Source organism: Aspergillus wentii (genome assembly GCF_001890725.1).
Source record: "Aspergillus wentii DTO 134E9 unplaced genomic scaffold ASPWEscaffold_4, whole genome shotgun sequence".
Classification (NCBI taxonomy): domain Eukaryota; kingdom Fungi; phylum Ascomycota; class Eurotiomycetes; order Eurotiales; family Aspergillaceae; genus Aspergillus; species Aspergillus wentii.
Window position 1 is genome coordinate 1950264 of NW_024467835.1, and position 12211 is coordinate 1962474.

General features: G+C 45.0%; 6 protein-coding genes across 6 annotated transcripts; 3 read left to right on the plus strand and 3 right to left on the minus strand.

Annotated features, from left to right (window-relative positions):
- Positions 1-475: 475 nt before the first annotated feature.
- Positions 476-2727, plus strand: ASPWEDRAFT_40578 (uncharacterized protein). The gene has a single exon (XM_040835356.1). It carries the CDS (start codon positions 928-930, stop codon positions 2440-2442), a length of 1515 nt encoding a protein of 504 aa, XP_040689056.1. The 5' UTR covers positions 476-927; the 3' UTR covers positions 2443-2727.
- An 864-nt stretch (positions 2728-3591) lies between these two features.
- ASPWEDRAFT_40579 (uncharacterized protein) lies at positions 3592-4402 on the plus strand. Its single transcript, XM_040835357.1, has 2 exons — positions 3592-4172; positions 4238-4402. Exons 1-2 carry the CDS (start codon positions 3700-3702, stop codon positions 4239-4241), a joined length of 477 nt encoding a protein of 158 aa, XP_040689057.1. The 5' UTR covers positions 3592-3699; the 3' UTR covers positions 4242-4402.
- Positions 4403-4718: 316 nt separating this feature from the next.
- Positions 4719-5295, minus strand: ASPWEDRAFT_172193 (uncharacterized protein; the record flags this gene model as incomplete). Its single annotated transcript, XM_040830908.1, has 2 exons — positions 4719-4917; positions 5012-5295. The coding sequence occupies 2 exons, from the start codon at positions 5293-5295 to the stop codon at positions 4719-4721; spliced, it is 483 nt and encodes a 160-aa protein (XP_040689058.1).
- Positions 5296-6788: 1493 nt separating this feature from the next.
- Positions 6789-8787, minus strand: ASPWEDRAFT_109908 (fungal specific transcription factor domain-containing protein; the record flags this gene model as incomplete). The annotated part of the gene is made up of 5 exons (XM_040828126.1): positions 6789-7200; positions 7244-7464; positions 7508-7909; positions 7953-8269; positions 8316-8787. 5 exons carry the CDS (start codon positions 8785-8787, stop codon positions 6789-6791), a joined length of 1824 nt encoding a protein of 607 aa, XP_040689059.1.
- A 1115-nt stretch (positions 8788-9902) lies between these two features.
- On the plus strand, positions 9903-11204 carry ASPWEDRAFT_740237 (uncharacterized protein; the record flags this gene model as incomplete). Its single annotated transcript, XM_040839428.1, has 5 exons — positions 9903-10091; positions 10142-10252; positions 10298-10495; positions 10540-11037; positions 11091-11204. The coding sequence occupies exons 1-5, from the start codon at positions 9915-9917 to the stop codon at positions 11202-11204; spliced, it is 1098 nt and encodes a 365-aa protein (XP_040689060.1). The 5' UTR covers positions 9903-9914.
- Positions 11205-11437: 233 nt separating this feature from the next.
- ASPWEDRAFT_68738 (uncharacterized protein) lies at positions 11438-12110 on the minus strand. The gene is made up of 2 exons (XM_040838986.1): positions 11602-12110; positions 11438-11551 (listed from the first exon to the last, which is right to left on the minus strand). The coding sequence occupies exons 1-2, from the start codon at positions 12078-12080 to the stop codon at positions 11548-11550; spliced, it is 483 nt and encodes a 160-aa protein (XP_040689061.1). The 5' UTR covers positions 12081-12110; the 3' UTR covers positions 11438-11547.
- Positions 12111-12211: the final 101 nt, after the last annotated feature.

The window sequence follows — 12211 nt, forward strand, 5'->3', positions numbered from 1 at the left end:
CATTCCAGAGTGATGAGTTCTATCACGGACTTGGAGAAGATCGCCTTTTTAAAGGTAGTGATGAAAATGCTTATCCATATTTAATCCAATGAAATATCTTTCCTTCGCTCTCCTAGAGGCCGGAAAACCCTGGCCACGGAGTCCAAAGCTAATCAACCTCCCGCTGAACAAGGCTCCGGTCCCAGTGTTTCAACCACAATTCTCCTTGAAGATATTAGTATTTCAGCCTATAGGATAACTGAAGGAAATTAACTTCCAAGGCAAGGAGGACGGGAGCCCTATTTAAGTCGTGCTCTTCTTTGTCACCTTAAGTCTTTTACATTGGAAACTCACGCACGGGTTGGGTTTCTGGCGGGCGGTTCTGGCGAGGTCTGGTCACGCCCACAAGCTTTTTCAAGCAGTGAAAGTTCCCCCTCCTTCCATTTCATTGGTCAATCCCCCCAAAAAGAGAAGGCCCACAAGGAAGGAAGCGAAGCGTATCAAGACCAAGACGTGATGGTGGGGGGGAAAGAATGGCGCTGCCTGTCATGCCGCTGCAGTGCCTGGTCAGTCTTCCTCTTATAGTATGCGGCATTTAATGGCACCACTGCTTATTGAATATTTTTTTTCTCCTCTGCCTTTTTTTATTTTATTTATTTTTCCCTTCCTCTCCCATCTTCCTCTCCCTTTCACTCACCTACTAACTGCAATATCCCAAGACACAAACTGTCTAGTCTTTTACTCTGAATGGCTGATACTCGCTCTATGAACTCTCTTGCCTCCGTTGTCTCCTCAATCCCAGGCACGTTGGCTGGGCTGCAATCCTCTCGCGAGTCTGCAAACGCAACTCATCCACCTTAATTACCCTGTGGGTCAATGAGCCTGAACCCTTGAGCAATTGCACAGTATTGGATCCAACATCCAGCGGCGATTGTTTGGTCGACTACAATGAAATACTTCAGGCCTGTCTTTCGATGCGAGATTGAGGGGGCGGCGGAGACACAGTGGGTGGCTAGTGGGAAGGATGTCAAGGTTGATGCCGCTATCGTGACGACTCCTGAGGATGTCTCCGGGTACAGGATCAAGGCGAGCCCAAGGCTGGTGGACCGCTGGCTCGATGTGACAGTCCGGGTGGCCGGGTCGGCCCCGGTCTTTCTGTTCATCATCGCTGGCCTGTTGACGTGGGCCTTGATGGGCATTCGTTTCGGCAACTCGGACGTCTGGGTTGCTGCTATCTCCGACGTTCAAGCTATTTTATGTTATGTGTTCGATTCGTTCCTCATGCGCCAGCTGCTCCGCGAGTACTCCGAGCAGCGCGCGGCCATAGTCGAAATTCAGTCCCGGTGCAACAGCAATCAACGCATGATCGCCAGTGTCAAGAAGAGGCTGGGAGCGGAAGGGATTCGTCGTGTCGCCGAGAAGTGTAATAATGAGTCTCTCAAACCGCTAGACCATGGACTACGCACGCAGGGTCTGTTTGCCCGGTGCATCATCGTTTCGGCCAAGACGTTTGGACATGTTGTCAGCGGCGGTCTCTACTGGGTCTGTATCTTCATCTGGCTGGGCTTTGGCCCGCATTGCAGCTGGTCGAACCGGTGGCAACTCTATATCAATGATGCGACATCGGCGCTGATGGTACTGGTCTTTGCGTTCCTGGCCTGCCTGCGGGAATGCTATGCCGACTATACGAACACCTGCCTGGACGCCATCTTCAGACTCGATTCGACCCTCGAGAAGGAGCTTCGTCGCCTCAGCGAGGATGACCTGCCGAACGAGATGGAGGTCATGTTGCCTCCCAAGGAGAACCTCCTGCAGGTGGTGATCTTTTACTACGCCGACATCGTCGGCACCCTGGTCGGCATGATCTTCCTTGTGCTGGTGATCATCACCTGGGCAGCCGTCGGACCTGTCTTTCACTTCAACAGTAACTGGTGGCTGCTCATCGGCACGTATGCAGGGCTGGTTGGTCTGTTCGACAGTTTCGTCCTCCGCAACATCCAAGGCAAGGTGCACCAGTACATCAACCGCCAGATTCGTATTGTGGAGAAGGGAGACTTGGGCCTCTTCGCAGGACTGTCAATGGCCATCCCTTCAACTAGCAGCACCAAGCGCCCGTCTCTGAGCCAGCGCGTCTCCCGCTGGATGGATGCCGTCAGCTCCCATCTCTTCATGGTTATTGCTGGCTTCTTCCTCACCATTGGTTGCCTTGTCGCTTCAAGCGCGATGAAGTGGAGTCTCACTGGACAGTTGATTTCAAACGTGCCTCCCAGCATCGTCGAGACATTCTTTATGCTCATTCTCATCACTGGCCAGAATGACGCAGAGGCAAGCGCCCATATCGACTTCGCCAACATTTACTACCGGCGCCAGCGACTGCTGTCTTTCATGCAGCATGCAAAGGAGCTCTGTGAAGAGCAGGAGCTTTCCAAGGATGCTGTGGTACCTGCGGTACCTGCACAGTGAAATCCCCGTAGCTGCAGGTAAAGGCCCGTTCGCTTTTTATGACCGCCTGTTTGATTCAACATGAAACATGGCCAAGGTTGTGTGACTACAACATCGTTCAACCGACATGTTACACTATGATTGGGTGATTATGTTTCTTCGATACTTTAATCTGATTAATTGTTTTGTCGCTCATTGTTCCGCGCAGCTCGTTGTTGGATTACATTAAATAGCTTGACGTCATGTCTTCATGTTTACTGAAAACGGACTTGTTAGTGATGAATGAAACTGGAGAATAACGTGTCATATCTTAGAGCCGTGGTAATATAATGAAAGACTTGAAAGGCCGGGCCCGCATCTAGATACAAGAAAGCGAAGTCGGGTCCACTGTAATGTAACATAGTTCCTCATGACAATACTTAAGTATTTCAGGCAAGGATCAAAAGCATTTACAGATGACAGCATCCACCATACCTGTCACCCAAACCACATCCCCACATATGAAGATGTGAAACCTTGGATGGCAGCGCCGCGTTCGGAGATGACATGCGGACAGAGGTTGGGTCGCGGATGATCAACATGTCATGACGGTGCTTTCCTTGGAACGAGAAATTCAAATCCCAATATACCCCAAATATTGAATCATCATTTAAAGCTTGTTGGTTACACTGCATTGTTCTAGTTATATTCAAATGGTTATTTTAATGTACAGCGAAGTCTAAATCTTCAGCTGACGGTCAAGTCAAACTGCACTACCAAATCATGGAAAGGCGCCTCATGCCGTTTCGGCTTCGGCCATGGTACTTGTCATGCTATCAAGTTTTAAACTGCAAACATGCACGGAACTTTGTATAATTAGAGGTGTAATACATTACTCTTAGCAAGGACATCGGAGTTTCCGGTAAATATGACATTGTTGACATGTCCTATGAAGAATTCGTGGCGAACTTGGCACAAGTGATATCAGTATTCAGATATAGAGGGCAATCATAGGCCTTTGAGACTTCTTGAACCGATGCATATGACAGTTTTGTGCCCATGATTAATACATGTCATCATTTCTATTGACGACATGCTTCATCATAGATTCATAGATTAGTTTTGTTTTAATTAGGGGTACGTGGAAGCAGAATGTCTATATAAAGTAGTAGAATCTTCCCTATCGATCATAAAAGCTTCTTCCTGAACTATCAAATCTCTCTAAATATTCAAAGCAATCTTGAATTTCGATTAATAATCTCTAATTATTACCTCACTAAGTCATCTCTCATATAAATAATGGCGACCCAAACAGAAAGCCGTTCTTTCACAGGACAAGATATTGTATCTGGGCCATTTGGTGGGCCTGGAGGGGAGCATTACTCTGAACGGGGCGAGAACCTAACAGAATTCCATGCATGGGGAACAAGTCGCGATGGCTTCTTTGTCGTCAGTGCGATACAATTTTTCTGGGATGGTAAACCTGGCAGGATTGTCGGTACACCAGATGACAATCACTACAAGTCCATTAGGTTTAACCATGATGAACGGATCAAAAACATGACTATCCATGCAGGACACGAGCAAGGTTATGTTGATAATATCACATTTGAAACAAACCAAGGCCACAAATTTGAAGTTGGTGGAAATGGAGGTGAAGTACATCCAATTAATGTTGGATCTGGTCATTGGCTTGGAGCTGATGGAGGTGATGATTTTGGCGGTCTTCGAGGTGCCAAGGGAGTTGTGGATCGTATCCGGGTATACTTTAGGTAAGGTCAATGCATTAATTAACCACCCATTAGTTTCATGGCTGACACATAGCTACTGGTTAAAGATAGGCTGGGTGTTCAAAGTACGCAATTACATTCCTGGAGTTTCGGGGTTCTATTTATCTTTTTGCCAGGTGCCTTGGTATAGGTTTTTCCCTACAATGATCAGGTTTTCCTATACTGTGATGCGAATGCAAAGGCCGGGTATATTACAGAATAACTACATAATCTATTCCAATATAATCATAATCTTTGTATACTGAGCCCTCATCCTTAAAGTTGTATGGTCCACTTTAACCACTAAAAGGGAATTTGAACATGATAGTACCGTATAAATAATTATATTAATTGGATCCTGACCTAATATGTAGAAATATCACCCACCGTTGCGCCATTAACTACCAAATAAATAACAGGGGCCTCTGCATTTGCATCACAGTATAGGAAAAACCTCAAAAATTAGGCAAAAACCTATACCAAGGCCTATACAACTGACGGCCTGCTCAGGGTAGACTGTCTGACTGACTGTTGGTTCGGTCCCCCCTCCTAGATCACATGAATCAAGAACTTCTCATAGGTACCAACATAGCCCTGACAATTAACGGTCCCAGCCCCAGAATTTCCACCGCCACCTCCGGAATTGTCCAAACGAAGGTAGACACCAGGAAACTGTACGGAAGCAATGGCCTTTGATCCATCAGGCTGTGGTTCAAAGCGAAATTGCTCCCACCCACCAACACCGAACCTAATATTTCTCAAGGTTAGTGATATGACTCAAAGGTGAGTTCTGGCAGGCCAAAAGCTCCTTCACCAACCCGATAAGAGAAGGGAAAGCTCACTGGCAATTTACTTTTCCTGCACCACTTGGGTACTGTTTCCCAGCCGTGACATCTGTGGCATCCATGCGTAAAGCAGCATTTGGGAACACAGAAGAGAAAATAGCGAATGTGTTATTAGTAGGGTCATTCACAATTATTTGTTTTTCATAAGAGCCAACATAGTTCTGGGCGTTGACTTTTCCTCCACCAGAATCGCTCCATGAGGTAACCCCAGATCCATCAATTCGGAGGTATGATCCAGGGAATTGTTTAGATTCGATGCTGACTTGTAAAAGCCCAGACATGATGATTAATATTATAATTACCAAATTTAATAGTAAATGTTGAACTGAAGTCACAACTTGAACGAACGAGAGATAGAGATGCTTAAAAAAGTGTTTTTTGCTGAGGAGTCCAGCAGGTTTTTATATTCAAATGCTGATCCGACGGCCATGAATGGTTCCATGGAGAAACAATGACAAAGAAGATTGAAAAAGGCTTCATATAGCTGTAATAATGCGCTATAAAAAACTGACCGCAACCGGAAATAGCCAGAAACCACAACCCCTATTAAGAAATGCATTCGCCCAGCCAGCTGTGAGAAGGTCAACCAAGTCTTAAATAAAGTTGGATGACAGCTCCAGTAGAGTTTGGACACTGGATAGAATACGGGTTCCATAACCTAATTACCTATTTCCAAGTCATCTGTGCTTTACTGATTGTTAGCTTCCCGCATAGATTCAATAAGCTTATCCAATATACTTTCTGGCTTTGATTATTTAAGGATATCAATCTCCACAAAACTACTTCCAACGCATAGCAAGAGCTTCGGGTCTAGGTCAGTCTATATAGCAGGCGTTGCCGCTCTATATTAGCTGTATGTGAAATCTACGCGAACCAAATAGGATCTAGTCCAGAAAGTAAACTTGCTAGGTCATCATCTGAAACTGTATAAGCTGTGGCTCTCCAAGCTAGTGGCAAACTATCCGAAAATGCTTCTATGATTCATGCCATTAACACTCCCATGGTATGTCCCTCTATAATAATACCATTCAAAAGGGAATTCTGCGTGAGTATCATCTGAGGATCGTTCTCGATCACTCATTCTTGTATTCTAAGTTTGAGATGGAAAATAGCAAAGTTCTTGGGAACGCGCTGTGATACAGGCGGGATGCGACATTGCGAAGATAAACTCGATTCGCATACCACGCTGCTCACATTGGAATATATTAATATCACTTGAGTTTAACAAATACTGACCGCTCTCGACTCTCTTACCAACTCTAGCCACGTGCAGCCATGCATTGTGGAACTTAAAAGGTAGAAGCAACCCGCCCAAGACCCAAGCGAAATATACTACGATCTAGGTCCGGAATAGATTTCCTATCCTAGTTCATATCTAGCCCGCCACGTCTATATTGGAAATTATTAAATATTTCTACTAGGAGTCTAAACATGCATACATATCTCCCCAGTCCTACAACATTCATGGATAACCAAGAACATATTCATATTCTCAAGTGGAGATAACCATCTCTAGTCGATCGACTAATGCTATTAGACATTATTAAGGTAGCCAGCCATATGATGTGCGATAGGGAATGCTATATTCTTATATAATTTTTATAAATTTTTTTTAACATGAGTGGTTTTATATACCTTATTGACATATTCATTGCAATTTTCAGAAGATTTAGGCATTTTCAGTGGTTTGTATAGCTTCAAAAATATAAAAAGTTGATTATTTTCCTTTACGCTGGAAATTCCTTTACGCTGCCGACCACTAATAACTATACATTCAATTAACATCACCATCCAAAAATGACACCGAATCATTAAACGCCAAAAACGGCCATGTCTCTTGCACATTAAACCCTTCATACCCATCCACCCCCAGCATGCTCTGGTTGAAAGCAGTACCATTCTCCCCCCAGGGTAAGAGAAATGGACTTTCCACCGGATAAGACGGATGCTGCACCTGGACTTGAACAGTCTGATCTCCACCCGACTCTCTCTCGAAGAACCCCGACGAAAGGGAGAGAAATTTCTGGAATAACACTCGCAACTGGGCAATGGGCCGACTGACTGTTCCGCCGTGGTTGAGACAGTCCGCGATGGCTTTCATGAGGTTAAAGTCGGCTGTGTCGGAGGTGGCGACGACGTTGCAGAAGAGGACAAAGTATGCGGTTAGGGGGTAGAAGAGGATGGTCCTTCAATTATTAGCATTATTTAATAAGTAGACAAAAGACTTACCAATGTAGGAACGCAACAACGCTCTGCTTCTCAGCAGAAAGACACATCGCCACCAGAGCTGATAGTTCTTGTCGTGCAGACTGGAGATAAGGCTTTCGTGGTGCATCGTGTGTTTCGAATAGATAGAAAATAGCAGTCATGACGGAATGATATGCGAATTTCAATGCTGCGACCTCTGTCTGGATATCCAGTCCCTTCCAGGGAGAGGGAAGAGAGGCAATCTATTCAGTTAGTAAAGATAAGTGAATGGGCGTATGGTCATACATGGTCTATCCTTTCGTGGATGCGTTGCATCTGCTGTAATAAAGATCCCTTAAAAGCGTGCAGCGATGCATCTTCACTTCCCGACTGACTCTGTAGATATGGGATTACAGCAGCCTGTACCCTTGCTAGATCCACGTATATTTGCAAAAGCTCTCCCATGGGTCGGTGATTGACAGACGTATCAGATGGTAGTTGAATATCGAGAAAGCAACGGGTTCGCCCTAGCTTGAAGACATAATTTCGATCGAGCATGTAACACCACATGAAGCAGTAGTATTCTTCCTCTGTAGCTTTTCCTTGGAGAACAATTGTGTCAAGACCAATATCAATGCAGGTTCGACAGGCAGATTTGGTGAGCTCCCAGCATAAGCTGGCATTTCCTGATCCTTGATGGAGAAATATCTAATCCATTAGTAAAGGTAGAGACAGAAGACAGGATACATACACCACATAAGAGTGCCTGTAAAAGCGCAAGAGACGGTGGTATCAACATAGGAATCTTTTGCAATGCCGCCTGTGCTGTTTCTCGATACTGTAGCGCACTCTGCTGTAGTTCGGGAAGTAAATCACTATCGTTGTCCATGTTCATAGTCGTGGTATGGAATTTGAAAGCCATAGCATTGAAGCAGACAGTATAAAGCGTAGAGTCATGCGGTGATGCTTCTTTTCGAAGAAGTGACAGTCCCATATGCTTTAACGTTGCTTTTGATATATGTCGGAAGTAGTCGGCAACATATGGTCCAAATCTGTCGCTTTCAATGTCTGGGAATATTAGCTTTGTTGTAGGTATACAGAGAAAAGATGATACCTTTCAGCATCCAGGCTAACAACTCAGCTGAAGGAACCCTGGGCTGCTCTTCAATCTGATAGCTAGTTCCATTTGGATGTGCCGAGTCTCCAAAATCATCCAAAAGCTGCCTTGGTACACAAAGCGCTGACTCTAACACTTGCCGTCGATCCAAAGTAAGACCTTGTAGACGTTTCAATTGATGCTGGATGGTAAACTGCGCATCGTATAGAGGACCTCGAGAGATAGCTCCGTAGACCTCGTCTACATTGCTCTTTGGTGAATTGCTTGATACAACTCTCTCAACCAGTGAGGCTTCTGCTTCATCTACCCCCGTCTCAGGAACGGATTGCAGGCGTAAACTGCGACTGCGTTCCCTTTGCTGTCGAGACACGCATTTTCGGATGCGTCGGACTGTTCTGTCGCGACTGCAGGTTGACTTTGTATCCTGGCAGTTGCCACATGGGTTGCCTCGGTCGCAGCGGACCTGCATTGTTAATATCATTATGTAGGTTGGACGTTTAATCGTACCTTTCGAGAATGGCAGAGATCGCACTGGGTTCATTAGTAATTACTGTTATGTTTCCTGAAAGCCACTTACCACTGGATGCAGCTGTTCAGCCGAACTATCTGACATATTCACTATCATAATATCAACAGTATCAACAGAAACGACAACATGAAAACTGACCCCAGAGAGGAGAAGATATAACAACGACAAAGTTTTAAACGGAATAAAAATAGAAAGCATGTCTTATTCCGGCCTAGTGCCCCGATAGCCTAATCTAAATAGGGCTGGCCCCGCAAACTCTGAACGAATCGCGTGTTTGATTGCTTGCATTGAAGAAGATAAGTGGGGCTGCCTTTACTCCGCCACAGTCTGGCAGTCAGGGACTTTTAGGTTGCATTGAAGTTGGTTAGAGTTGAGGATTAGCTGCCTAATATCTATTCTGATTATGGATGATGACTGGTTTGATTGATGTATGTGGGTCGATGGTTTGGTATGAATGCTGGGGTACATATGGGAAATCCGATATTCAACGAGACAAAGTAGTTTCCAAGATGATGCTTCAAAAACGTGTTCCAATGAAAGTTTAAGTCTAAAGTAGAGACTAGGACTTGGTAGGAGGCTTCATAGAACTATTGTTTGACCATCGTCCTGGTCAGACTATTAGGACAATCTACGACTGTTTGATGAAACATGAATGCACAGCATCATCACAATGTTGGAAACACACCACTCAAGCCAAGCCTTATAATATTGAGCATATAAAACTATTTGATTCATGAATAGAGCGTTTCATGCCAAATTTGGACGTTAGATGTTCAATGTCTTGATCGGAATATACCCCCGCAAAAGCCGATAAGCCGACTATTTTAAGCCGGCAGACCCACATCAGGCCATCTTATGCCGACCCAACATGGAAGTTACCAAGAAGTAGATATTGTTGATGGATGGTATGAACTGAGACAATGCTTTCATCTAGAAGAATTTTTCTATCGTTGCCGCATATTTATAAATCGTAGATAGATATAAGTACTTAAAGAACTGTAGAACTCTACTCATTAGTATCGAACATTATGGATTCATGCTGCGGTTCTTGGACCGGACAATCGGAAATGGAACTACAAATCAGACTGGATCGGGAGATACCTATCTATACAAACCAGGATGCAGTGTCTGGCGAAGTCATACTCTATACAGAATCGGCAATCAGTGTCTCGACGATCAACGCAACGTTATCAGGCACAGCAACGTCCAGGTTGAACTCAGGAAAAGCAACAGAAGTTCATCATGTATGATCCTTATATTTTAGTATCATGAGTCCACTGTTAACTTTCTCCAGCTATTTGATAGGGCCCAACAAGTCTTTCCACCACAAGAATTTATCCAGAATGTCAACTATTCCAGCCTAACCGTTGGCTGCGGGAGACATGCTTTTCCATTTTCCATTCCAGTATGTGCCATCATGATCGACATTATCATATCTAATTGGATATAGTTCCCCCAGGTTTCAGAATGCTACAAACCTGATATGTCTAAAAACCGATCCAAAGCGCGAACCTGGCGGAGACCGACAGTCCATCTACTAAGGAAACTTCCTCCCTCGACTGGACAGCGTGGAGATGCTGCAGAAATCAACTACTTTGTAGACGTAACTATATCAGGAAGGAATATCCCGAATGAGTGGAAATCATCAGTTCGTACCCAACCTCTCTTGCAAAAATATACTAACTGCAACAGACACGGGATATATTCTTCTACCCACTATCAGAACCAATGCCTTACCAAGAACCCCTCAAAGAACAACAGTCCATGCCCGTTAGCCCTCGCGCACTCGAATGCCCAACACCACTATCCTACCAAATCGACATCCACCTCCTCAACGGCCCATGCCTCATCCTGCACCAACCCATCCCACTAACCATCACAATCACCAAAATCGGAGAACCAAACTGCCTCATCTGTCTGAATGATTTTCAAACCATGCTTGTCGAAACCACACACGTCCAAACACAGGGCGTGACGGAATCATTCACCCGTTTCTGGGTTGTGCAGAGCACGGCTAATATGAATATCGGGATTGATATGGATAATGCACCGAGTGGGTCGATTATAACGCTCCCGGATGGGTTGTGGGCGTCACAGCCTCTGCCGGCCATGTTGACGCCGAGTTTTGAGATTTGTAATATCAAGCGGAGTTATAAATTGCAGATTCGGCTGGGGTTGAGGTTGGGGTTGGTTAGGGTGAGATTTACCTGGTCTATCTTGATTTCATGGACTAACTGTCTCAGTATCAAACGCTTGTTCGAGACTTTCATTTTCCGGTCTACGTTATGGCTCCGAATTCGACGGGTTTTGAGTCATATGAGAGGGAACCGTCGATTGATTTGATTGACTTTAAGTGATAGTTTTAATTATACTAAAATGCAATTCGTTCAAAGGCGTTGGGCACAATTATATCTCAAATCCACTGCAGTAATAGTATATAAATATGCCTATTTGGACTTTGTTGTTAGTTTCTAAGCATTACCAAAGCATGTATATAGATGTCCTTTACGACTGAATAACATTAATAATAGATATTGTCATATTACCAGAAAGGCTATGATGGTATTTTGGACTCGATGAAATAGTCTATCTGCTAATGGAAATAGTATAGAAGCAAGAACACGTTATCAATATATTATACATTTACACCCTCCCTGATCTCGGTACACCCCAAATAATGCACAGTAGGCAATTCCTCATCTAACTAGACCATTAATTAGAATCCATAATCATAGTATTCAAAGATCAACTCACATCGCAGAAAAAGCACCAAACGCAAGCACAGCCGAAAGCGCAAGAACCGACTTCACTGTAAGCTGGCTCTGCGACACCATCACACCCGCACCAGATGTCTCATCATCACTCGACGACGAGGATGAAGCCGAAGCAGTCGACTCCGTTGTCTTCGTAGCAGTGGCAGTCGCAGTCGGATACGAAGTCGCCGTAGCGGTACTATTCGTATCCCCATGACACCAGACATCCTCCCAGGCAACACCGGCTTTATAAAGACAGTCCGTGAGATCCTGGACGGACTGGTCGATGGCGAGACTGTACAGAGCGCAGTCATGGTTGTAGGAGAGGAAGCCGGCGGGTTTGGCACACTCGCCGATTAGAGTGCTGTAGTTGCCGGTGTTGGGGACGCCACAGGCGGCATCGTTGACGGGGAGTTCGTATTGTGCGGATGTGCCGCAGCTGGTTGTTGATGCTGCGGCGGTGGTGGTTGTGGATGACATGATGGATAGTGTGGATTGATGGAAGGGGAAATGATGTGAATTGCACTTATTCGAGAAGGTTTCCTTCAGACTTATATACATTTGGATATTACTGCTGGAAGGTGAGTGAGACATGCAAGCTTGGCTGCCGG

Bases quoted from the DNA above. Each gene is read 5' to 3' on its own strand.
- ASPWEDRAFT_40578 (XM_040835356.1), top strand. From the start codon at position 928: ATGAAATACTTCAGGCCTGTCTTTCGATGCGAGATTGAGGGGGCGGCG.
- ASPWEDRAFT_40579 (XM_040835357.1), top strand. From the start codon at position 3,700: ATGGCGACCCAAACAGAAAGCCGTTCTTTCACAGGACAAGATATTGTA.
- ASPWEDRAFT_68738 (XM_040838986.1), bottom strand. From the start codon at position 12,080: ATGTCATCCACAACCACCACCGCCGCAGCATCAACAACCAGCTGCGGC.